Source organism: Anopheles merus, chromosome 2R, assembly GCF_017562075.2.
Source record: "Anopheles merus strain MAF chromosome 2R, AmerM5.1, whole genome shotgun sequence".
NCBI classification, from domain to species: domain Eukaryota; kingdom Metazoa; phylum Arthropoda; class Insecta; order Diptera; family Culicidae; genus Anopheles; species Anopheles merus.
The window spans coordinates 61,045,340-61,071,006 of record NC_054082.1 but is presented as its reverse complement, the minus strand read 5'-3'; the positions used below and the strand labels follow the sequence as shown (position 1 = coordinate 61,071,006).

Sequence of the window (25,667 nt, the reverse complement as noted above, 5' to 3'; positions counted from 1 at the left end):
GGAAATGTTATGTATGGTCCAACCTGCTGTTGGGAATTATTGCGCTACCTCGCCAACCGTGTTTTGACCTCTGTCAATTTCGGGCGCGCCTTCGGGGTAAGCTTCGCTTTTACGCACTCCCGCTCTATCTTGAAAACAAACTTAACGTGAATCAAACTTGAACCGAATTATTAAACAGAAAAAACAACATAACTACTCTTTTTACTTTTTTTCAATGACGTTACTTCGGCTGTTAGTTACTCTGAATGTTTATTCTACGCGGACGATCTTAAGCTATTCCTTCCAATCCGTCAAGCATCCGATGCTATCTCCCTGGAAAGTTCAGTGAACTGCTTTTCCGACTGGTGTGAGAAAAATGTCCTACTAATATCTGTCGATAAGTGTATGTGTATGTCGTTCCACCGAACTGCCTGTCCCATAACCCATTACTATAACGATAACGTTTGACGTTTAATTGTTCGGCCGCACTTTCGTCGCGCTCTGTGATTTTTCAGTAATTTTCTTGTGTTTTCTGCGTCGCATCGCATTGTTGCCTATTCTACGGACTATTAAACTGCTTCACATCAACGTTTCGTCTTGGCGAATTGTTTAGTTGCACCGCAACTCTGGTTTCCTGCTGTTTTTTCCTGCTCGGCTAAGCAGTGTTGTGCTGTGATTACGCGTGATTTCGCGATGGCGCCTATTTGCTTCTCGTGTGCTGAACCGCTAGAGGCCACCGGCTGCATCATCAGTTGTGCATATTGTGACGCTATGTTCCACCGCGGCTGTTGCAAACTGCTCCCCGAGCTGATTGACGCAGTACTGTCCAATGTCGACCTGCACTGGAGCTGCATTGGCTGCACTAACATTATTAAAAATCCGCGCTGCCGTTCGGTAAAAGAAATAGGCGCCCAGGTCGGTTTCCAAGCCGCCCTCACCTCAACTGTAGCAGCTATCGGCAAACTCGTTGAGCCTATTTTCGCAAAAGTTCGCAGTGGTTTTACCCTCCTTCAAACTGCATCCACGCCTCACATTCGGAATCCTGATCCTCGACCGGCTACTGGTAGAAAGCGGAGGCGCTTAATCGAGGATTCGGCTTCTCCTGGTGTAAACAGAATTGTAAACAGTCGCGGTAACATCCTTTGTGCCGCGTCATCGCCAAACGCATACACCAATACCACGATTGCCGTCCAGCCGGCACCTACACAACCGCATGAACTGGTGGGAACCGATCCGTTATCATCACCGCTTCAAGCTGCACCTCGTGAGCCATTCACAGATAGGATATGGATCCGCCTATCCCGCTTATCAACGGCCGTCACTGTAGAACAAGTGGTCGCTTCTGTAAAGCGTCGCTTAGCCACCGATGACGTTATAGCGTATTGCCTGCTGAGAAGAGGGGTTAGTGTGGACAGCATGCATTGGCTTTCATTCAAAGTGAGAGTCCCGGCTATCCTTCGAGATGCGGCACTCACACCATCCACCTGGCCCGTCGGTATCGGTGTACGTGCGTTTTTTCCATCCCGTCAACACGACCACCAAACCTCGTCTCCTATAGCCACCGCTTTACAACACGCACACCAGCAAATGGTACCGATCACCGCTACACCACACGCACACCAACAACGACTCACCGTTTAGCCGCACGCACGTCTACTCCACCTGGTCCTGAAACAACATCATCACAACAGTGTCACCTCCCGGTGAATGATACCTTGGAAGCACCCAACTCTACTTGCACTTGCACCAGTCTACAATCGATCGTTTTTTTCTCAACTAGACGAAGTTCCGCTCATTGCACGCAACAAACACGCCAAGCCTCATGCTCTGACAACGCAGCTCAATTGACTTACCGTATACCCGCTTTATCCAACCGCCACAATGACAACGCTACCGCTGAGTATTTAAGCTGCTATTATCAAAACGTTAGAGGTTTGCGTACTAAAATAAAAGAATTTCACCTAGCAGTATCGGAGGCTGACTTCGACCTCATCGCCCTCACGGAAACTTGGCTTGTTGACAACATCTCATCTGCTCTTCTCTTCAACAACAACTTCTCTGTTTATCGCTGTGATCGCTCTCTCAGCGGCTCTAGCTATCGCGGTGGTGGTGTTTTGCTAGCCGTTTCTAACGCATACGAGTCGATAGAATTACCTTCCCGTGATCGTTCTCTCGAGTATATTTGTGTGCGCGTCGCCTGCAATAACGCACATCTGTACGTCATTACTTCTTACTTTAGTAACAAATAAATTTATTTCCGTTAATTTTCAACAACGGCGATTCGAACTTAATGCGCACGCTTTAAAATTTGTCCGGTCTCTCTCGTGTTTGCTTTCTAACTGCTTGCTGCTAATTGCGCCAAACTCGACCTTCTTTGACCCTTTCGCTAAGGTTTGCGACCTTAGCATGAAGCGCTAGTCATCTCGCTCTTATCACTGCCTAATCTCCTGATCGTACGCTAGCGCCAATCTGCGCTTGGTGGTGGAATCGCTCCGGTTAATCCGTTCGCTTCGCTGACAGGTGTTTGTTTACATCATACCGCGTGCCAAAACGTGTCAACACCCGACCCCGTCAATCCTGTGCGTTCGTTTAAGGGATTTACAAGATTTAAGCACGTTTTTCGCGAGTGAACTAGTAGGCCTACAACTAAAGTACTATTCCGCGGACTCGGTGATAAGCTATCTTTTCTTAAACTTCAACGTTCAGTACCGCTAATCTCACAACTGGTCTTTTTAGCCTTTTTCCTTGTGCGGTCCGCACGATGGCTTGACGTACCCTGCCATCCCTACCGGGAATCACCTCTTCAACTATCGCCCTCAACCAACTCTTTCTTGGACCCTCTTCAATAAACACCAAATCGTTCACGTTCAACCGGCTGGTGTCGTCGTGCCACTTTGACCGCGTGTGTTTGGTGGGCAAATACTCTTTGAGCCACCGATCCCAAAATGCATCCGTCAGCGCGGAGGCTCTCTTGTAGCTGCTTCGAAGCGTTTCTGCTAAGTCTGGACATTCCCGCAGTTGCTGCTTTTTGCCATAGGAACTGCCCAGCAAGAAGTGGTTCGGTGTGATCGCCTCTACGTTAGAATCGCTTTGGAGCATGTAGGTGAGAGGTCGTGATTTAATGAGGCTTTCTGCCCCTGCTAACGCTGTCAACAAAATCTCGTCGTTCAATTTTCGCCCATCGTCAAGCGCTTGCATTGCATCCTTTACGATACGAACCATCCGTTCCCAAACTCCCCCCATCCAAGCGATTTGGCTATTTTTTCGCCGTCGCAGCTTTCAGCTGGCTTCCTCGTCTTCGCGATGGCTTCTATTGGGGTTTTTGGACACCTATTCTCCTTGGCTTCGCACTTTACCGCCTGCTTCACACATAAAATCGCACCTCCATATACGGGATTCAACTATCGCGGTGGTGCCGACACACGCGTATTGGTACCACTTATGGCATTTTTTGCACAGCATTATAGTCACGTTATTATGCCCCTCGCAGCCACCACGATTAAAACTCGTACTCATCGCGACGAACACTGGTAGGGACTTTATTTTCGAAGTAAATATTGAAACAATTTTTGAATGTTGCTACGGTTGTAGCTTAATGTTTCAGTTGCTGCTTCAGAATTTTTGCAACTGTCGCTCGCGTATTCAGGGTTCCGCCGATCAGTTCAAAAATTGGTCTGTCTTTGCTCCTGTATAATTTGCAACTAAGCGCCGTCTTCAATGGCGCTTTGTTTCAGACCAGCTGATCTACTTGACCCTAAGTAACCTCGCTTAGCGACCTTTGTCGAACTTTTCCCTTATTGGCCCTACTTAACAGCTAAGCCAGTTGTCTCATTTTGCGGATATCTGGTCGTCCTTATCTAACTCACAACGCCATCTGGAGTTTCTTTTACGAATTATTCGAGCTGTCCTTGACAGCTCGTTGTTTTGTAAATATTGCGGCAGCTCATTTGCACGAGGTGCACATCGTGCCAACAAAAAACGTTAAGGGCAATAACGACCTCACCATCGTTCAGACCCAAAACATACACACTGAAAAACACCAGGCACACGAGTTCAAACTTAACCTGATTTTGCCTCTGATCGCCTTGATTTTTATTGCAAAAGCGCTCAAAATAGTTTACAAAATAGTGAAAATCCAGGCGAAAGAACAAGCGGTAAAGATGTTGTCTTTACCTAAATTAATAGCGAAAAAACACATTAATGAAGTGATAATCGGATATAAAAGACAAAGTGCCGATCAAGTGTTCATCAGACAACACCTGCAAGCCGCCGCAGCCGCCTTCAAGGAAACGTACCCCGCTGCGCAAAGCGACGGAAGAAATCATGGAGTTCTGAGAATTTTATCATGCCTTCCTTCCTTTTCTCTCCAACGGCAAATTTGTCAAGCAGCTCGTCGAGCTACCCGTCCCTGCCTCCGCCTCATACCCCTCGCCTGAACGCGCTGTCGAAGGTTTGGATGTGTTGGTGCATCAGACGGACAATCGCTGTCAGCCGTCGTCCGTGCTTTTTCCCTCCATAGCGCCATCTCTTTCTCGCGTGTGGTCAATGCTCGCGAGCTGTTGTGTCGCCTAAAAATGCCGTTAACAAACATTGCGGCGATGAAGTTGAATTTTCACAAATCAAACCAAAAAAGCGCAATGAGTTCAAACGCTGCAATGTAAAAATGACCAAGGAATCGCTAGCTCACGCTGGGGGGTTTGCTGTGCAACGCGCAGAACCCTAATTCGCATTGACACGTTCAGCCCGGCGCTGATTTTCATCAACATTCCGTTCCGCCGGCATCTAGAACGCAAGCTGATTGTGAAACCGGCATACTGGAAAGTCCACTGGCAGTCCCTGGGGCCTGCCATCGAACTGAACGTGTTAAGCATTAAGCATAACACTAAGCTGTTGATTTCGTTTGTTGTGGATTACATAGATATGCTAAGCATCCTACGCATGGGTGTGAGTGTGCGTGTGTATGCAAAACTGTCGCCAAATGTAATTTCTTCCGGAATGTTATGATCCATCGGTCAAAGAAAGGAAGGTGTTCATGATAGTGGCGGATTAGGGGAAACGGGGTCCCTAGGCGGAATGACGAGTTGAGGCGCCTCTAAATGGTAACTGATGACAGGGAGGAGGGGGTACTGGCACACAGCTGTTGGGAAATAGAACAGTATACTTATATTGCCGGCGGGGGAAGGGGGGGGGGGCTTCGATCATGGGACCCCTACGATCATCGTTCACCGGCCCTACAATTATTGCCGGCATGAGGGGGGAGGGGGGGTTGGCAAATGATTCTCTAGCCACGGTGCCACAACGACCATCTTTCCGCGGGCCCTTGCCGCTAATTCTCTTGTAAACATACATAATGTCCACTTGTAAACATACGCCATACTACATACTAGAGATCTTCGGCGACTGCCTAGTCCGCCTACCGGTAGATCCGCCGCTGGTTCATGACGGTGTTTTTTTACTGTAGAGTGCATCCTTCCTCCTGCCTGCAGCGTATGCATCGGGCAGGAAACAGTGTGGCTGTATGCAAGTTGCCCGCTGGATAGGAGCGATCCCGCGGCACCTCATTACTCCCATCTGCATGCCCGTCGTGGATTCTAACCGCGTATGAACCGTCCGCCGTAGCAAGAGCTGACTATCCGGCTACGTGGTACTCAAGTTCTGAAAAGGCCGGTATGATCGCGTAGGCTATAATGACAATAATAATAATAATAATAATAATAATAATAATAAGAAGAAGAAGAAGAACTTAGCATAGTAGTCCACACTCGGGGAAGGTTTTTGTTTTGACTTTGGTGCTGCCGGGTCTACTGCTGTGGCGCGACAAATGCACGGAATGCACTCGACCAAAACATGAACCTACCGATCCGAACTCATTCCAAGGCATTGCCGGCAATCGGCGTCATGATAACGATACAAACCAACAAGCCACCAGATTCTGGACGGACAGGTGCAGCACTATACGCGCACCGTAATAAACAAATCCAGAATCCTCTTTTGTATGGATGCATTTCAAAATGTTGTTTCCACTTGCGTCCGCTAGCTGAATTGGAAAGAAATGTGCTACATATCACACGCACGTTTGCTTAGATCGTGTGTCTTTTTAATACCCCCAACAGCAGAGCCGATCGCAAAGATGCCAATGCTAATGGTTGTGTTGTCGCTCAGGTAGCGAGATCGAAAATCCATGGACTTTGTAGCCGCAACGGATGAAAATGTACGCATCAGAATCAAATAGTTTTAGGGTTTCCAAACGCACACACACACACAAACACACAAACACGCGCACTCAAACTCACACACACACACGCACACATACACGAACACGCGCACGCCAGCACGCATGCACACACACTCGCACGCACGCACACACACATGCACGTATACGCGCACGCGAGCACGCACGCACGAAAGCGCGCACGCCAGCACGCACCCACGAGAGCGCGCGCTCCCGAAGTCGCGCACGCGATCACGCACCCTCCACCAACCCCCCCCCCCTCCCCGCATGATCGATTACGGCTACCTTATCAGTAGAACGGCTGGTTCAGCTATCTGTTAGCGCATCCTCATTCAAAGCGCAGGGCGGGGTGGGGAATCGCGACATGATAGAGTGAACGGTCACTTTCCCCGCGCTGTGTGCGTGTGTGTGTCGAGACCCAAAAACTGGAGACAGATTTCGGCAAATTAAAAAAAAATTATAACCACTATACACTGTGCTACATGATGCATAGAAGGTCGTTGAAGCATCAAACATGTTCAAATTAAAAAATATTTGATTAGTGTTAGACGTTCTCCTACGCTTGTTTTAAATAGGCTTCTTCACCCTCAACTGGCAGGGGCATCGAATGGTCTCATCAGTGTCGTGATTTTCGCTCATTTTTACAATTTTATTTTTCGTTTGCACTTGCCGATCTTTCCTCTACGCAATTAATCACAAGACTGACTCAACTCCTCCTGTCAGATTCCGCATGCCGCGCTTTTTTGTTTTCGCTCGCTTCTCTCTCGGTCTCTTTCCTTTTGTTTGGTCTCTCTCTCTCTCTCCGTCTTTCGCCTTATTTCAAATTTCTATGCGCTGCCCGTTAGGTAATACTGTTTCCTCCCGTCTCCTATTTTCTGACCTTTCCGCGACACTTGGATATTTAATTCCTGCTCTACGCCTCTCAACTCCTACATCTTTCCCCTTTCCTACTCTTCAAGTGTTTGCTTAAAAACTATGTTTTTTTTTTTTAAGTGAATTGTATCTTAAGGAACATATATAAATAGTAAAAATATCACTTTTGACGTTATACGCAATTTAATTCTAGAAATAAACGATCTCCTAACCTATGTGATGTTGTACATAACTGAATCCTTGAATCTATCTGGTATCCGCACGAGCCTTTTTGGTCTGTCTAGTTCTCTAACCTCCTTATCTGTATCTTGTATTGGTATAGAATCCGTTAGCGATTGTTCTTCCTCCGAGTCACGTTGAGAGTAGTGCCTGAATCGATCTACCTTCAGCTTGACGTCGTTAACATTCCTTGCTATCTTTACGCCTGTATCACTAACGAGAACTACTTTTGCTCCATTCCTATTAAGGACGGTATATTCTTCGCTGGTGAACGATGGATCTGTCTTTGTTCTTTGTGGGATAGCCACCACGACGCGATCACCTGCACTGATGTCTCTCTCTCTTGCGCCTCGGTGTTCGTCGGCGAATTGTTTGCTGACCAGTTTTGCTGCCGCGTCATCTTCGCGTACCGTCACTCGGTCCAATGCTTCCTTAGTGTCCCATAAACAAGGGAAAGTTCCTCTGTAGCGCCAGCCCACTAGAAGCTCGAATGGGGTGACGCCTAGCCGAGAATGATGCCTTCGTGTGTTATGCACGTGTATGTATTCGTTCATCGCTGATCTCCAATTTCTTCCCTCTTGTTTCGCCGCCGCCATCGCCTTAATTATGCCTTGGTTCTGTCTCTCGATGGACCCATTTGACTGAGCACTCAAGGGAATGGATTTTCGAATTTTCACCCCTTTATCTTCCCAGCATCCTATAAATTCTGTGCTCTGAAATGGTGGTCCGTTATCACTCTGGATGATCAAGGGTAAACCCCAGACTGAAAAGAGCTTAAATAAGGCAGAATTAGTATTCTTGGCATCTGTTGATCTCATTTCCGAAATTTGCAAGTAACGGGAATATGTGTCGACAACTAACAAGAATTCCCCTGTCCCACAGCCTTGAAGAGACAAGAAGTCAATCTGCAGAATTTCCCAGGGTCCGTCCGGTAGCTCGCGACTTGCTAATGGTATAGGCGGATTCTTTCTTGAAATAGAAATACATGTTTCGCAGCTATTAACAAAATTAACTGCTTCTTTTGCCATGTTAGGCCACCAAAAAAACTCTCTTAATATTCGTTTTGTTGCTCCACATCCTATGTGACCCCGATGAGCGGCCTCGAGAGCTGTTTGGCGAAGAGCGGAAGGTAGCACGACTAAATCATTTTTGAATACCAACGGACCTAGAACTCTCAGGTTTTTTGCCTCTGACTCGTATCGTATGAGGTTTTTTTGCCATTTTCCAATGCGAATCCCCGATCTTACTCCGGAAAGTTCTTCGTCCTTCTCTGAAGCCTCTTGGATTTCGGCCCACGAGATACTCATACTTCCCGCGTCCAGTGAGTACAGAACGTGTTTATCGTTACTTTCGTCGAATGGGTCGTCTATCTGTGATCTGTGAATTAATCTAGACAATGCGTCGGCAACGTTGCAATGTCCAGGAACTCGATCTATTTTAAACTGATATGGCAGAAGGCGCAGCGCCCATGCTTCTGCTCGTGTGATAGCTCGTTTCCCCATACGATGTGAACCACTAAAAATAAACTCGTTCGCTTCCGAATCAGTCCTTATTGTAAAGAAAATGTTAATGAGGTAGTACGAGAATCTTTCAACACCCCAAACGATTGCGAGCGCTTCCTTTTGCGTTTGAGGGTATTTCTGCTCGGTGGATGTAAGGGCTTTGGACGCACATGCAATTATTCGTGGTTTACTGCTATTACAGAATTGAACTAATACTGCTCCAATGCCTACTGGGGATGCATCTACAAATAGTTCAGTGACGTCCTTGTGATCGAAATAACCGAGTCTTGTGATAGAGTTTAGGGCTTCCTTTTTAAGGTAGTTAAATTCGTCCTCGTCTTCTTTCTCCCAGTAAAAGCAATCTGCTTTAGCCAGAGATCTTAGCCTTGTAGTTTTATCTGCTCTGTTGGGAATGAACCGTTCGGTAAAGTTCATCAACCCTAGAAAGCTTTTTACCTCCGCAATCGTTTCAGGTCTACGTGCGTTTTCTATAGCTTTCTTTTTGTCGTCTTCGACCCTCCACCCGTCACCGGATAGGTTGAAACCCAAAAATTTAACAGCCTTTGTCCCAAATATGCATTTAGTGGTGTTAAGCTGGACGTTGTGATCACTCAGACGCTGGAGAACTTTTTGCAGATTCTCGTCGTGATCCTCTTTACTCTTTCCGTACACTAATATATCGTCCAGATAATTGATGGTTCCCTTGCATCCTTCCAGTACGATAGTTTCGAGTATCTCTTGAAAAATATCCGGAGAGTTGCAAAGGCCAAACGGAAGTCTCTTGAACCTATAGGTTCCGTCTCCAGCGAAAAAGTTCGTTAAATGTCGGCAAGATTCATGCAACTCAACGTGAAAGAATGCGCTTGTTAGGTCTATTGTCGAAAACCAGCGTGATCCATTGAGTTTTGCTAGGATAGCTTCTAGTGTGGGCATTCTGAATGGTGTCCTTATTATATTTCTATTAGGGCCTCTGAGGTCAACCACGAGTCGGATATCCGATTTTCCTTTTGGGACCACCAATAGTGAGGAACAAAATGACCTATCCATCTGTTCCGTTACGCGCTCTATTATGCCAGCCGACAGTAAGTCTTTTAGTCGTCTTTCTGTTTCGTTTCTAAACGCTGGGGGTATGCTCGTAAAGACGTTCCGTGACGGGGGTAATTCCTTATCGTATTTTAGTATAACGGGGGCGACCTTGAATCTAGGGAATTCACTCGCATTTAACGCGGCTAAAATTTCACCCGGCCGAAGATTTATAGTGTTACTCTTTGCTCGGTTCTGGACTTGTACTTCCATACCTAATTGCAATACGCTATACCTTATCGCAGTGCCTCTGCTAAGCAATGCTCTTGCGTTTGGGATCACGTAGAATTTTTCCATAAGACGAGGTCGATCCTCGGAAATATATAATTCCGCCACAAAGGATGCGATTACCGGAATTTCATCTTGTACACCGTAAGCTTTTAATGGTCTATCTGTGCCTGTTTTTTTACTGTATAGCAGGTTTCTTCGGAGATTGCTTCCGATCAAGCAGTCGAAGTTGGTCTTGTCGATCGTGTTAACGTCTGCACCGGAGTCGATCAAAAAGTTGATCGGCATTCCAGCCAAATAGCCTACTACGCAGCATTCGTCATACTCCTTTTGTACCATTGTGTTTATTAAAACACTTCGCTCCTTTATTTTGTTTGACTCCAAGTCTGTCAATTCATTGGATTTATGTTTCTAAAATCGAAAATTGAATAAGTGATTAATTCGACTAAACTTCAATTAAAAGGCTGAAAACAATTAAATACTATTTGTATGTTTATATTGCTTAAGTTCCACTGTACCATTTATATATCTTTATATTTTTAAGAAGTGTTTATGTAAACGTTATTAATGGTTGTATTGTACGATATGTTAGAGCTCTAACTTGAATGTTAAGAATTTGTGTTAGTGATAGAAAAACAGATAATTATCTGACCTCAGGCTGGGTGTTAAAATTCGTTGCTCCTTCTTTGTGTTCCGACCCATCTAGACAGTTGTTATCCGAGATAGCCGCAATTTTCCGAATTTTCGTTGTCTGGGCTGGTTCGGTTGTTTCCGTCGCCCGTCGTTTTGCAAGGTGTTGCGGGATCAACCGGCATGCTCTCTCGATGTGGCCAACGACCTGGCAGTTGTGGCATCTTTTATTAGCTGCATGGCAATCCTCTGGTAAATGATAATTTCCCGAGCATCTCCAACAACGCTCGCGACGATTTGAAGAAAAACGATCCGTTGTATGTTGTGATGACTCTCCTTTGTTCCAACTGCTGGACGGTTGCCTGGTCGAGTAGCTCCGCCGATACGAATTACTGTGTTGGTATCCTTTTCTGTACGAATCAATTGGGCGAGATCCATAAGACACAGCCGCTATTTCTCCTATTTTGTTTGGTTGATGTTTTATAGCGAATGTCTCTTCATTTATGCTTTCAATCTCGCAGGCACGCACACGATCTAAAAAATCGACAAGTGACCCGCTCTTTCGAAGAACTTTTCTACCGATTGCTCGCACCTTTGCGTTTGTAGCGTGTGTGGATGTAACGTCGACGACTGTCTCCAGTAATTGATCTTTTTTATAGTTGCAGATTTTTGCGCATTCAATTACTCTTTTCACGTAAGATGAGTCGGATTCGTTTTTGTTCTGCACCAAAGATCGGAGTTTTTGTCTTTGGAAAAATACATAATCGTGCGAACAGTAGTATTTTTCCAATCGCTCTATTGCATTTGAATATGGGAACTCTTTTTCATCTTTAAGTGAACTATCGGAAGGTGTCATTAGCAACATGTCCAAAAGCTTGGACCCAGCTTTCATTTTGAATGCATTCATTTTCATGGTTTCATCTGAAATTCCAGCAAAATCCATAGCTGCTTCAAACTGACCTTTCCATCTTTGAAACGTACTGCTATCAATTTCCTCTTCTCCTGGATTTGGGATGCAGCTTGACATTTGTAAGGTTGCAAAGGACATTGCCGTCATTGTTGATAGTTCTCCATGTGGATTTGGGGTAACCTCACGTGTTGTTGAAGTAAAACATGGCAGAGGCTCCAGAGACTGAGCGTCAGAATCTTCTTCAAACCAACCGTTCTTGTGGCTAGGCCGTTTTTGTGTTGCTTCTATCTGTGCTTCGAGAAACCGGTTTCTCTGCTTCTCTGCCATTAATGCCTTCAACATAGTTAAGGCTTCGGCGTGCGAAATATTGTTACTACTGAAAATATAATTAACGTACGGTTATTTAAGGATAAAACAGAAGAATTAATCAATGTTTAACAGTACACCAAAGAAAAAAAACACCGCAATTGATGAAAATCATCACTGAGAATAGTTGTGCCACTCATTTGGGACCTATCATATTGGCAATGTATATGTTATATTTTGCCCTATATGTTACTAAGTTCGGCTACTTGATTTAAGTGAGTATAATATTTCAACGTTGTACTTTACAAGATTGTCTAGCAATATTGATGTATGATAAGTGTCCAATATTGGGTGAATCTAATGTTATTTATTTAATATTGTATTGATTTAATTATAATCATTACAATTTTAAATTATTTTAATTTATTTATTTGTTTATACATTATTATTTCATAATTCATAAACTTGGAAATGGTAAAAAATATAAATAAGGATAAAAACGGAATGCCAGTAATAATTGACACATCTATGGTCCTTTAAAAAAATACCACCTACAATTTCATGAGGATAAAAATCTATGAAAAATATTCCACTTAGCACATCCTCCAACCTTAAATAGCAAACACGCAAAAATCAGAAATTGTGTCACTAAGTAATCCTAATTTTGTGAACTGCTCGAACCCTCCCAGCTCACTGGTAGTAAGCCCAACTCTTAAGGATTTTGTTTGTTACGTGTGCGGCTCTTGTTAACCTTTAAGTTGTCAACTTTAAAACCCTATAACTTTTGGTTCAATTCTTGTAGGTTTGATTTAACTCTACGGTTAAGCACCAATGGAACACGACATTGAACGTGAAAATGTATGGTATATGACATGTTTGTCTTGTTTGTTGGTTTGTGTTTGACAGTGCACCTCCATATGATTATATGGGTTTGTTCGTGTCGGATGTCGTATTCGATTGCTGGTAGAGCGCCGCCTTAAGTGCGGCCGAAAACACGAATAATCGAAATCAACGCCGTTTCTCTACGGTATCAAGATGCTATGTGTGACTGTGTGGGCTTTTTGTTCCGCTTTTTTCTCTTATCGTTCATGTGATATGATGGTACGCATTTGTTCATTACAATTGAACCCTACGTGCCACTTGTTATTATATATGTATATAAATGTACAGACGCGCACGTACGACACAAACGCGCATATACATGGCTCGTACGCACACACACTCATACAAGTTTCGACTCACGGAAGATGGAGAACAATAAACCTAGAACTCACGCCATCGATTGTCATTCCTTGGATACGCGTTACTTTCTTCTTACTATTCTCACAAGAAACTCCTTTTTACCCTCACAGGGGACTTCTTATCACCCTCCCAGGTGACTTCTTATTACCCTCTCAGGGGACTTCTTATTACCCTCGCAGGGGACTTTTTTTATTACCCTCACAGGGGATTTCTTATTACCCTCGCAGGGGACTTATTACCCTCTCAGGGGACTTTTTTTTATAATTTTTTTTTTGTACCCCCGCAGGGGACTTCTTATTACCCTCGCAGGGGACTTCTTATTACCCTCACAGGGGACTTCTTATTACCCTCACAGGGGATTTCTTAATACCCTCGCAGGGGACTTCTTATTACCCTCGCAGGGGACTTATTACACACTCACGGGCGTATTCCATCAATATTCTTAAAAATCACTTACCGACATGCGCCATTGTCGTGATTTTCGCTCATTTTTACAATTTTATTTTTCGTTTGCACTTGCCGATCTTTCCTCTACGCAATTAATCACAAGACTGACTCAACTCCTCCTGTCAGATTCCGCATGCCGCGCTTTTTTGTTTTCGCTCGCTTCTCTCTCGGTCTCTTTCCTTTTGTTTGGTCTCTCTCTCTCTCTCCGTCTTTCGCCTTATTTCAAATTTCTATGCGCTGCCCGTTAGGTAATACTGTTTCCTCCCGTCTCCTATTTTCTGACCTTTCCGCGACACTTGGATATTTAATTCCTGCTCTACGCCTCTCAACTCCTACAATCAGCAGCGGCACGAAATAAAATAAACCATCAATACACCGATAACACTTTGAATCCCAATCCAGCTTCTCCCACAGCGTCTCAAGGTCACACTTCTTCTTCTTGTTTGGCTCAACAACCGATGCCGGTCAAGGCCTGCCAACCCACTTGTGGGGTTGGCTTTCAGTGACTTATTGATTTCCCCCATAGCAGGATAGTCAGTCCTACGTATGGCGGCACGGTCTATTTGGGGCTTGAACCCATGACGGGCATGTTGTTAAGTCGTACGAGTTGACGACTGTACCATGAGACCGGCTTGAGGTCACGCACAAATTAATAAATGCTAACATCCACCAATAACAATACACAACCGCAATGCACATATGAGTATCAACGCCATACACCGCGACAGCCAATCAGCTGGCGGCGGAAGGCACGGGTAGAAGCGCAAGTAAGGCAAGGTATGGTGAGGGAGGGGGAAGAAGCGGACGAGAAAATGGGCGCCAATAATTTTAAATTTTTTGACCGTTTTTTTTTTTTTTGCTCCGCCGCCATAAATAGTTCGTCCATTTCGCCAACAGATGGCGCTAACCCTGCGCAGGCCTGCGCAGGAATCGCTGAAGGAATCGCTGCTGGCCAGCGCAGATTTTGGTACATTTCCTGCGCTGGAAACTGCTCGAATTTGCGCAGCGGGACTCCGTACAAAACCACACACAAAACTAGCCTGCAATTTTCAGTCTGGATTATTTAAGCCTCAAAGCTAGAATTAGTTACGAGTACCTGCTCGAAAAATTTCAAAACAAGGTGGTGTTTACATCCCAAGGTGCGTTATAGAGATCTGGTGATGAAATCTAGAATCAAAGTGTATGTAGTCCAGGTAGTCTCATAGCATGTTTTTATGACCAAATTTGAATATCACTTTTTGACAGGATGGGTGAAAACTTTTGCTCAAACAGGCTTTCTGTAAGCTTGACGAATACTCAAAACACTCTTAAAATCTTCATTCAAAAGAAGAAGCGATAAAAATCAGCTTTCTAAATTTATACACCTTGGGATAAGCCCACCTATATATTATACCCACTTAGATAGCTGCTCGGAAACTGCTATACAATGCAAACAGCTGATAGGTTGAAATCAGCCTACGAACTTAAAACGGAAAGGGCCCCACTATTGGTACTAGCACCACTATAGGTGCATTTATCCTAGATACTCATTTATTATGTAGAGAGTGGTTGACTGCCGGGTTGTACGCGTGACAACACAATTGTTTAGTTGTGATAATGATCTTATTTTTCCTTTACACATCTACAATGCGGTCATTTTGAGTTTACGGGTTCCTGTCCAAAAGATTTCGGATGAGGTTTCAGCTCTGAAATCTTTTTGAAGTAAAGTTTTCGCCTGCCCCCCCCCCCCCCCCACCTTTTGACAGAAACTTTTTGACTTTTCGATTCATGTAGCGAGGCCTCCCGCTGCGCAAATTCGAGCAGTTTCCTGCACAGGAAATGTACCAAAATCTGCGCTAGTCAGCGCAGATTTTGGCCCGTTCCTCCCGTGGAACTTTAGCGATTGCTGCGCGGGCCTGCGCAGGTTTAGCGCCCTCTGTGGGCGAAATGGACGAACTATTTTTGGCGGCGGAGCAAAAAAAAAACGGTAAAAAAATTAAAATTATTGGCAACCATTTTTTCGTCCCCTTATTCTCCCTCCCTCACCCTGCTTTGCCTTACTTGAGCTTCTGCCCGTGCCTTACGCCGCCAGCTGATTGGGTGTTGTGGCGTATTCGTTGATTCATATACAGCACAAGTAACAATTGACAGCTAGATCTAGGACAGCGGGGGTGGGAAATATCGACATACAGGTAGCGAGGGGGTATGGTGACTTCGAACCGTTCAGATGATGTGTGGAGAGAAAGAGACAGGCACATAAAAGAGCGAAAGCGAAAATGACAGTCGGTAAAATTTGAACGTAAACAAACCGGCATCATCATTCCAGCATCGTTGTCGGCCAAGTCAAGTTAAACATTGTTAGTTCAGTTAACAAAATAAGAGTTTATTCCAAGTGTTTTAATTGAAAATGGAGAACGTGAAGCGTGCTAGGAAAAGTGGTATGCTAAGCAAGCTTGGGCAGGCGATAATGGAGGAGTGCGAGCGAGAATGGGAAGCGGAAAACCAACCAGGAACCAGCCGACGCCAAGAAGCACCAGGTACATTTTCTTTATTATTTTGTGGCGTCACTTTAGCTAAAACCCCAAGTGAAAGCTTCATAAAATGCTTTAAAAATAATAAGAAAAATGGTGTTCAAAAGTATCAGTGATATTAAATAAGATCAACCAGTGCAGTGTGTTTAAATGCATGACAAGTGGCATTTGAAGCAAAATTTACTCGACAACTATATTCCTTCATGTCACGCCAGATTGTCTCAGAATTAACGCGTGTGATTACCGTTAAAAGCCCTTTGTTGCAACGATCAATCTAGTAAAGGGCTTAAATAAAACTCTTGGCGAAATTTTCCTTTTAATAGTGGGAACTGTTTTATATTTCGACACTTTAAAAAACGTTTTCCGCAGTTTCTCCTTTGCTCTTGATGTTGCTACTAACTTTGTTTACGCTTGCGCGCGTCCCTTTTTCTTAACGACCTCAGTTGACCCTTATGCTGACCGCGGCCGACCTATTTTCTGATTCGTCCCTTTAATGCGCAAACTGGTTATGCTCTTCTATCCAACGGCTGTCTCACTTTAGAAGCATTTCGAAAGCTTTGCGCCATTCGAACGGATGATTCGAAAATATGCTGTTCGAATAGCTGTCACCGCCACAACAACAATAACAATAACAACTTTGACTGTCAATTAGGGACCTCGTGTTAACATTCCCCACCCCGTGAACACGTCTGCTTGCACGTACTTGTTGTTCACTAATTTACTGTGTAGGGATATTGTGCTTGTGGTTCTTTATGTTAACTGTTCCTTATCTACTTCTACGTTTATTAGTGCTAGCTTTACTACCGGACGTTTTAATTCCTTCCCTGACGCTGTGCGTATTAATGCTTGCCTTATTGTACCGTCTGTTCCCGGGAACGTTTCTTGAACAATCGCTCGCATCCATTCTTTTCTCGGTCCCTCCGTGATAAAAACCAAGTCTCCCGGCTTAAGCGGCTTGCACGGCTCAAGCCACTTTGTACGGCGGTTTAGTGTTGGGACGTATTCTTTCAGCCACCTATCCCACATTGCTTCGGACAATACGATTGCTCGCTTGTAGCTGCTCTTAAGGGCGTTTGCTAGGTCTGGTATCACTCGCAGTGTTTCTTTTCTTCCTGTTGAGCTGCCTAAAATAAAATGGTTCGGTGTTAGCGCTTCATTATCCGCGGATGTTTGAGGCATATAGGTCAGAGGTCGGGAGTTAATCAAGTTTTCGACGTCCGTCAGCGCGGTGATCAATATTTCATCGTTCAACCTCCTTCCATCATCCAACGCGTTCAATCCCTCTTTCACACTACGAACTATCCGTTCCCATACCCCACCCATGTGTGGTGCCGATGGAGGATTGAAGCTCCATTTAGTGTGTGTGTCTGTAAAGGTGGCTGCGCAGGTAAGAGTAACTTCCTTTAGTTGTCGTTTTAGCTCGTTACTCGCGCCTTGGAAATTGGTTCCGTTATCGGAAAAAATCTCTGTCGGTGGTCCTCTACGGCAAACGAATCTTCTGATGGCCATTATACATGATTCAGTCGATAGGCTATATGCTACTTCGAGGTGGACTGCCCTCGTTACTAGACAGGTGAAAACAGCCACATATCGCTTTTCGTTGCGGCGCAAGTTAGTAATGTCTATTGGTCCCAGATAATCGACTCCTACATTCGTGAACGGACGCAGGAAGGGGGTAAGTCTTTGCGCAGGTAGTTGTGCCATTCGTGGGTTTTGTGATTTACATTTCTTTACCTTACAGCGTTGGCAGTTTTTCATCGCTCTATCAACGGCTGCTCTCAAAAAGGGAATATAGAGACGTTGTCTAACCTCATTCACTACGGTTTCCCGATTAGCATGCCCATATTTTTCGTGATAGTGGCCCAGGAGTAATGACGTTATGGCATGTTGCTGAGGCAGAATGATTGGGAATCGTGCATCAAAGGGAATATGGTTAGCATTTGCGGTTCGTCCATTGACTCTCAATATTCCCATCTCATCCATAAACGGGTCGGTGTTGTATAGGGGACTCGTTTTATCTATGCCCGGTTTTGCTTCATCATTTGTTTGTTGCGATAGGTCTTTTAGCTCTTTTTGATAGCATTCTGTTTGAGCGAGTTTAAATAGGAGTATTTCGGCACGTTGAAGTTCCTCTGATTCTATCGGGGTAATCGTTGCTCGCTCTACTCTTAGATTAACCTTGGCTTGGTTTTCGGTAGCCTTTAGTGCCTTAGTAGTCTCGCCTTTTAGTTTTAGTTTACAGTTCTCTACGAATCTGTTGACAATTACAATTGTTCGCAATAATATGTTCCACTTAGAAATGCGGGTCGGATCAATAAGAGGCATGGTTGAAGGCGTAATGGAATGGGTTAGCATAGGTATTCTTCTTTCTTCCATCGTTGGTTCTACGGTCTTTTGCTCCGGCCAGAGTTCTTCTGGATGGTAGAGAAACGATGGACCATTTAACCACCTACCCTTTTCGTTAATTTCTGTGTCCTTGTTCCATTTTGTGAGACAATCTGCAGGATTTTCTTTTGTAGGGACATATCTCCAATTAGCATTGTCGGTGAGTGTTCGAATTTCTCCGACTCGGTGTGCTATGAATGGCTTAAATTCCCGAGGAGGCGATCGAAGCCATGAAAGTACGACTTGGGAATCTGTGTGTATGTACCTTTCTCTCACATTATAATCGTGATTTTCACACACCGTTTTCATCAATTTCGCTCCCAACAGGGCTGCCTGCAACTCAAGTCTTGGTACTGATAAGTGTTTCAAGGGCGCTACCTTGCTTCGCGACATTACTAATGCGCAGCGGATTTTACCTCCATCATTTACTCGAAAATACGCCACGCAACCATAGGCTTGTTCGCTCGCGTCGGTAAATACGTGTAATTGCATAGGTTCTTGGGGTATCGATCCAGCGCCTTTGAAATACCATCGTGGTATTTTTAGCTCAAATATGTTGGGAAGTGTAGCGGCCCATTTTGTCCATTTGACGAATTCATCATCGCTCATTTGTTCATCCCAATTAATGTGTGCTCGCCAAAGATCTTGCATAAGCAAGCGACCGTGAATTAACATAGGAGCTAGAACTCCCAAGGGATCAAAGATGCTCATAATCACCCTTAATGCTATTCTCTTTGTTGGTCTTTTCCCCTCATTCACGTAGGGGATTAAGTCTTTGTGCCAAGCTGAAGAAAATTGGAAAATGTCTTCTGCCGGGTCCCAGACCATACCGAGTACTCTTGTCTGACAATCATCAGTTGTAGTTTTGAAAACTATCGGGTTTTGATTCGTTTTTCGTTCTTCCAGATGCTCTAAAACGATGGGATCGTTGCACACCCAGTTTCGCATATTAAAACCAGCTTGGGAATGAATTAATCTAACTTGTTTTGCACGCCCGATGGCTTCTTCTCGTGTATCGCAGCTGTCGAAATAATCATCCATATATGTAGATCGTTTTATGGCTGCAGCTGCTATCGGATATTCGTTCGCACATTCGTCTGCGTTACGATGCATTATGTATTGAGCTGAGCAGGGGGAGCAAGTAGCTCCAAAGGTGGCTACATCCATGAGGTATGTTTTTGGATCTTGGTCCTTTTCAAATCGGAACAAAAACCTCTGGCTATGTGTGTCTTCCTTTTTAATGCGAATTTGGTGAAACATCTTCTCTATGTCTCCTCCAAACGCAATTCGTCTTTGTCTGAATGTGCATAAAACTTGAGGAAGCATTACTAGTAAGTCAGGACCTTTTAGGAGTTGTGAGTTCAAGGACATCCCACCTACCTTTGCCGCAGCATCCCAAACTAGCCGTTTTTTTGTTGGTTTCTTTGGATGCGACACGATGTTAAGAGGAAGGTACCATACTCTGTTTGGATCAGCTGAACGGAGCTCTTCTGGTGACGCAATATGGGCAAATCCGTTCTCCACATAGTCCCTAATCTGCTTATGTACCTCTATTTTAAGTTCAGGGTCCTTTTCTAACTTCTTCTCCAGAGCAAACAGTCGTTTCAAGGCCATCGGTCTGCTGTCTGGGAAGCAAATACTATCATTTTTCCAAAGTAGGCCGGTTATAAACCTACCGCCTATCTTAAATGAGGTGCTTTTTAAAATAGTTTTTGCTCTCTCTATATCTTTGGGCTCCGGAATCGGGCCAGTAAACGTCCCTACATCGTCTAGCAAGAATTGTTGTCGTAGCAATTCGTTTAGTTCGCGGTCAACTTCTACCTTTTCTGTACCCTCGTCGCGAGGTACATCGCGGGCACATTTATCTACTGTTATCTTAACCGGTAGAGTATGTAGGTAGTGTGTTTCGCTCACCGATTGTTGTGGAATCACCAATTCCTCCTGTAGATCCGTGTTAGCTCCCTCATCGCGATGGGGTTCGCGGGAGCTCTCCGGTAGGATCTCTTGTAGAAGATCGTCTTGCGTTCCCTCGTCGCAGACTTTTCCGCGGGAACTCTCTTCTAGTTGCTGGGGAATTTGATGCATTCCCAGCATCGTCCTTCCTGTCTTTGCGTTGTTTGGCCCGTAGATGGCCCAGCCCAGGGCGCTCCTTACTGCGATGGGTTCGTGGGGTAGACCGAACCGAGTTTCCAGAGGTCGGATCAAATCCACATCATTGAGACCGATCAGCAACGATGGTTTCCGGTGCTCCAGGGATGACGTTGGAAGGTGCTGCAAGTGTAGAAAGGATCTTATCAGTGCGTCGTAATTTACGTTATTGGACGGTAGACTTAGCTGTTTCACTGTGTGGGCGGCTGCTATAGAATAGCGCCGCCCTTCCCCCTTCGCCGATATCTGGAAGCTCACTCGTCGTGATGTAGATTCCCTCCTGGTCACATTGCCTGTCCAGCAGAGCTCCAATGGTTCCACTTCTCCGTCAAGTCCCAACTTTGAAGCTAATTCAGCTTCCACCAGGGTGACGGATGATCCTTCGTCCAGGAAAGCTACAGCATCCACGGCTCGCCCTTTGTTGTAGACTGTCACTGAGACGATGCGGAAAATTGCGGGTTGTCTAGAGTCGTGGTGCGTTTGGTAGTGCACCTGCTGGGTGTTTTGGCCGCGGTGAAGCAAAGTATGATGTCGTCCGCTGCATCCTGGTACACGACACAAAAATCGTGATCTACACGGCTTAGACCCGTGTTTGTTAAGGCAAGTCGAGCAGAGTTGTAGCCTTAATACGCATTCACACCGCTCATCCACATCCATCCGTTTGAACAACTCACAATGTTTGGCAACGTGTCCACGAATGTCACAAACCAGGCACTTGACGTTACTTAATTGTGAGGCGCTCGAAACACTCGTATTTGCTTCCGTTTTGGCAGATTGTGAGTGGACGTGTGAGTGGAAACTCCTAGACGTCCTTGGATGATCTGCTCGGGGGGGGACATACGCGGTAACGTCGCACGCGTCATCCACCAAAGCCTCCATGAACTCCCCGAAGTGTTTAATAGTTGGCTCGGCAAATTTGTTTTTAAACCGAGACCATTCCAGCCTCCTCGTAGCGGGAAGTTTTTCCACCAAGTCTGCTAGTAGCTCAGGGTTGTTAAAGTGACTTTTCATGTTGCTGAGCGTCAGGTGGTCACACAAGTTCACCACTTCTAGTCCGAACGTGATCAGGCTATTCAACTGTTCGGGTTTCGGTGGATCTAACTTCCGCACACTATCCGTAAGCTGCCTTATTAGCTGAGCCGGCTTTCCAAACAGCTTCTCCAGTCGCTTGATGATAAGAGGTGCGGCGTTGGGCAGTCTTAGCTTTGACTGAACGGCATCTCGAGCGGGGCCTTTCAAACACTCTACTAACCGTATGGTATTTTCGCCGTCCGTATATCCGCATGCTCTTGTCGACTCGTTGTAGCAGTTAAGAAATACTGCCCATTCCTTCGAGCATCCCGAAAAGATAGGCAACTTTTTCGGGTACATATCTCGCGCGATGCTCTGCGCTGTCGCTCGCACAGGAGTCTCACGCGGCGTCACTATCGGGGTCGACGAGCTTGCCTGCGGCATATGCTGCGATGAGGGCTCAACTTCTCTTTGAGCTAATGATGTTCCTTGCTGCTTCTGCCTTTGTTGCTTCACCCATTCAGCTGTTCTGTCGGTTTTAGTGGCTGCTGAATAAACCGATAGGTTCTCCAGCTCGTCTTCCAAAGCGTTGCGTTGGCTTTCATGTTGCAACTGCAGCTTGGCCATCTTCGCCGTAATCTCGGCCTCCATTTTCTGTTTTTCTGCCAGTATTAATTGCTTTTGCAGCGCTTGCTCCTTTTCCAAACGTTGGAGAGCCACTTGAGCCGACAAACGCGAAGAGTTGGAGGCGGTTTTCTTCGAGTGGCTTGCTGCGACGGTAGGAATTTTAAGAGGCTTAGCCGATGGTTCTTCGCTTGTACCAGGCATCGACTCCGATCTCTCCGAACTTTTAGGAAGATCGGGCTGCTGGCTTGGTCCTGCAACAACCGCCATCGCTTTCTCACTCCTTGGGCGCCTCGTCTTCATCGACGGTCCTGGCCCTTTTCCTACGCACTTTTCGCACACCCAGTATTCTTCCGCCACACTTTCACCAACTCCAGCGCAACTAAAGTGACACCACTTTTTGCAATCTTGACATTGCACCATATCATCGATGTCGTTTGGCGAATCGCACTTCACACACTCGCACTTACTCGCGGGCATTTTGTAACGCAAAATTTTCAAGAAAGATCGAAAATTGTAATGAAAATGTTTTTTAAAGATTGTTGCAACGATCAATCTAGTAAAGGGCTTAAATAAAACTCTTGGCGAAATTTTCCTTTTAATAGTGGGAACTGTTTTATATTTCGACACTTTAAAAAACGTTTTCCGCAGTTTCTCCTTTGCTCTTGATGTTGCTACTAACTTTGTTTACGCTTGCGCGCGTCCCTTTTTCTTAACGACCTCAGTTGACCCTTATGCTGACCGCGGCCGACCTATTTTCTGATTCGTCCCTTTAATGCGCAAACTGGTTATGCTCTTCTATCCAACGGCTGTCTCACTTTAGAAGCATTTCGAAAGCTTTGCGCCATTCGAACGGATGATTCGAAAATATGCTGTTCGAATAGCTGTCACCGCCACAACAACAATAACAATAACAACTTTGACTGTCAATTAGGGACCTCGTGTTAACACCCTTCAATATCGGGAAGGTGGTAAAATGTTCATACATGCATCTGTGACAAGCCGGTGGCTTCTATTTTAGATAACTTATGCTTATTGCTGGCCCTTAAGTGTTTAACGTTCTGTTTCTTTTTACATTTCACTTTCAGTGATTGAAATTCCGCATGCTGGTTCGGAATTCGTTGATGAGAATGCCTCCGATGAAGAAGTATTTGACGACGATGAGCCCGAAGAAGAATGGTTGGAGGAATGGCTGAACGAAAGTGACGAAGATGAAGGCGAAGATAATCAGCATACAGAAAATTATGTAACGGATCCTCAATCTGAAAACATATTATCTAGGAAATTACGAATGTGGGCCCTATCTCATCGAATAACCCACACAGCTATAAATGATTTGCTTGGGATCATACGCGAGACAACGGAATATTACGTTCCAATGGATGCAAGGACGTTTCTGAAAACTCCCGTGAACGTCAGACAAAATATTACCACAGTGGCAGGAGGACAGCTATGGTACCAAGGGATCGAAAAGACGCTTCAGTGCCATTTTAAGTAATAATTAAAATCTAAAGTAACATGATTTTTCCATCTCACAAATGATATATACATACATTTTTTTTTTCATTTATTACAGAAACACGACGCCTACTGTGGACAAATTTGCTTTAAATCTCTTCGTAGATGGGCTTCCGTTACATAACAGTGGCCCTACGCAATTATGGCCAATAATGGCGCAGATTCACGAGCTTCCGGAGGTGCCTGTCTTGGTGCTAGGCATTTTCTGTGGTTCGTCGAAACCTGACAACGTGGAGGATTATCTTCGTCAATTGGTAGACGACCTTAATCGTGTTATGGACCAAGGAGTCACAATCAACAAAACAAAAATTGGAATTGATCTTCGTGTTATCATCGCCGATTCTCCCGCCCGAGCGTTCATAAAAGGTAAGTTTATCAAAGAAAAATGTATACATCTAATTTGTAGTGTTTATTACTAAATTCCTCTTTTTTTTTATTCATTTGTCAGGTGTGGCGAATTTCAATGCAGCGAACGGGTGTATAAAATGTAAAATTGTGGGAAAAAAGGACAAAAAAACCCACAGAATGGTATTTGAAGGAACAGCTGAACCGAGGACAAACAAGGAATTTAGGCAAGGAGATTATGAAATAAGCCATCAGAAACGACCAACACCGTTATTAGATATTAAGGATAAAGATATTATTAAGATCTTAAGCATAGCAGACGATTTACACTTACTACATTTAGGAATAGCAAAAAAAATAGGAAAAGGATATGCCGAAGGTAGTTTAGCACCGTTTCCGAAGTGGAACGAAGAAGATAGAGAGGAAATTTCTAAAATTCTAGCAAAGACAAAGTTACCTGCAGAGATAAATAGGGCAATGAGGCCACTGAAATATTTAGCTTATTGGAAGGGGTCCGAATATCGTACATTTCTCAATCATATTAGCATAGCATTACTTAGAGGTAGAATTCACGATGATGCTTATCATCATTTTAAACTCTTTTATGTTGCAATTACATTGTTTTCCAGCAATCATTTTAAAAATCATTGGGATTACGCGGAAGCTCTTTTAAAACAATTTGTTGAGGATTTCGGTTTAATTTATGGCAAATCTCACATTACCAGTAATGTTCACAATCTTTTACACATAGCTGAAGATGTACGTGAATTCGGACCCCTTCCAACAATATCCTCATATCCCTTTGAAAGCCGGTTAAATTTTCTTAAAAGGCTAGTTAGAACAGGTCATAGAACGTTAGAACAAATAGTATGTAGGTTAACAGAACTTAATGAGCTAGAAGCAAGTGAAAGCAAGGAGAAAATGGTTTATCCAATTATTAAACATAAGAAAGATGAGGTTAAATTGTACATAACAGATAAATTTCAATTAAGGAAAGGTGATAGGAACGGTTGGTTTTTAACCAAAGATAATAAGCTTATTAGGTATAGTAGCGTTAAGCAGGTTCCAGGATCGTATATCATAGAAGGACATCAATTAGCAGAAACACAACCAGCATTTAGTTATCCGAACCGTTCGGAAGTTATTTATAATTATATAGGTAGAGTATCAGATATTCCAACCGACGTAGTTAAAGTAGATTTAAACAATGTAAAAGTTAAATTGGTAGCGGTTTCTGTTGATGATGGCGAATCGTTTTATTTTAGTCCGCTCATGCATACTTTATTGGAATAAAACATATATTTAGTGATCTGTAGCCTGGCTAGTTGGATTACATCCTACACATGAATGCATGTATTGCTCTCAAATAAAAATAATTTCAAGAAAGGAGTCTTATTACCATAAATACAGAACTTTTCGAATAACATATAATTTAAAAAATATAAAACAAGATATATCCCATCCTTGAGTTCCAT

The 25,667-nt window shown here is 44.4% G+C and overlaps 1 protein-coding gene across 3 annotated transcripts; it reads left to right on the top strand.

Moving 5' to 3' along the window:
* The first annotated feature begins 16,817 nt into the window (after positions 1-16,817).
* Positions 16,818-25,647, top strand: LOC121589027. Of its 3 annotated transcripts, XM_041907588.1 has the most exons (6): positions 16,818-16,886; positions 17,581-17,836; positions 17,903-18,093; positions 23,418-23,823; positions 23,906-24,213; positions 24,296-25,647. In XM_041907588.1, the coding sequence occupies exons 4-6, from the start codon at positions 23,621-23,623 to the stop codon at positions 25,483-25,485; spliced, it is 1,701 nt and encodes a 566-aa protein (XP_041763522.1). In that variant the 5' UTR covers positions 16,818-16,886; positions 17,581-17,836; positions 17,903-18,093; positions 23,418-23,620; the 3' UTR covers positions 25,486-25,647. The 3 variants fall into 3 exon arrangements, with proteins under 3 accessions (XP_041763522.1, XP_041763523.1, XP_041763524.1); XM_041907589.1 differs by having other exon boundaries at positions 16,838-16,860; positions 17,581-18,093; XM_041907590.1 differs by lacking the exon at positions 16,818-16,886 and adding an exon at positions 17,292-17,548 and having other exon boundaries at positions 17,685-18,093.
* Positions 25,648-25,667: the final 20 nt, after the last annotated feature.

Coding starts and splice junctions, on each gene's coding strand:
- LOC121589027 (XM_041907588.1), top strand. CDS start 23,621: ATGTGGGCCCTATCTCATCGAATAACCCACACAGCTATAAATGATTTG. Junction 23,824..23,905: donor ACGCTTCAGTGCCATTTTAA/GTAATAATTAAA, acceptor CATTTATTACAG/AAACACGACGCCTACTGTGG. Junction 24,214..24,295: donor CGCCCGAGCGTTCATAAAAG/GTAAGTTTATCA, acceptor TTCATTTGTCAG/GTGTGGCGAATTTCAATGCA.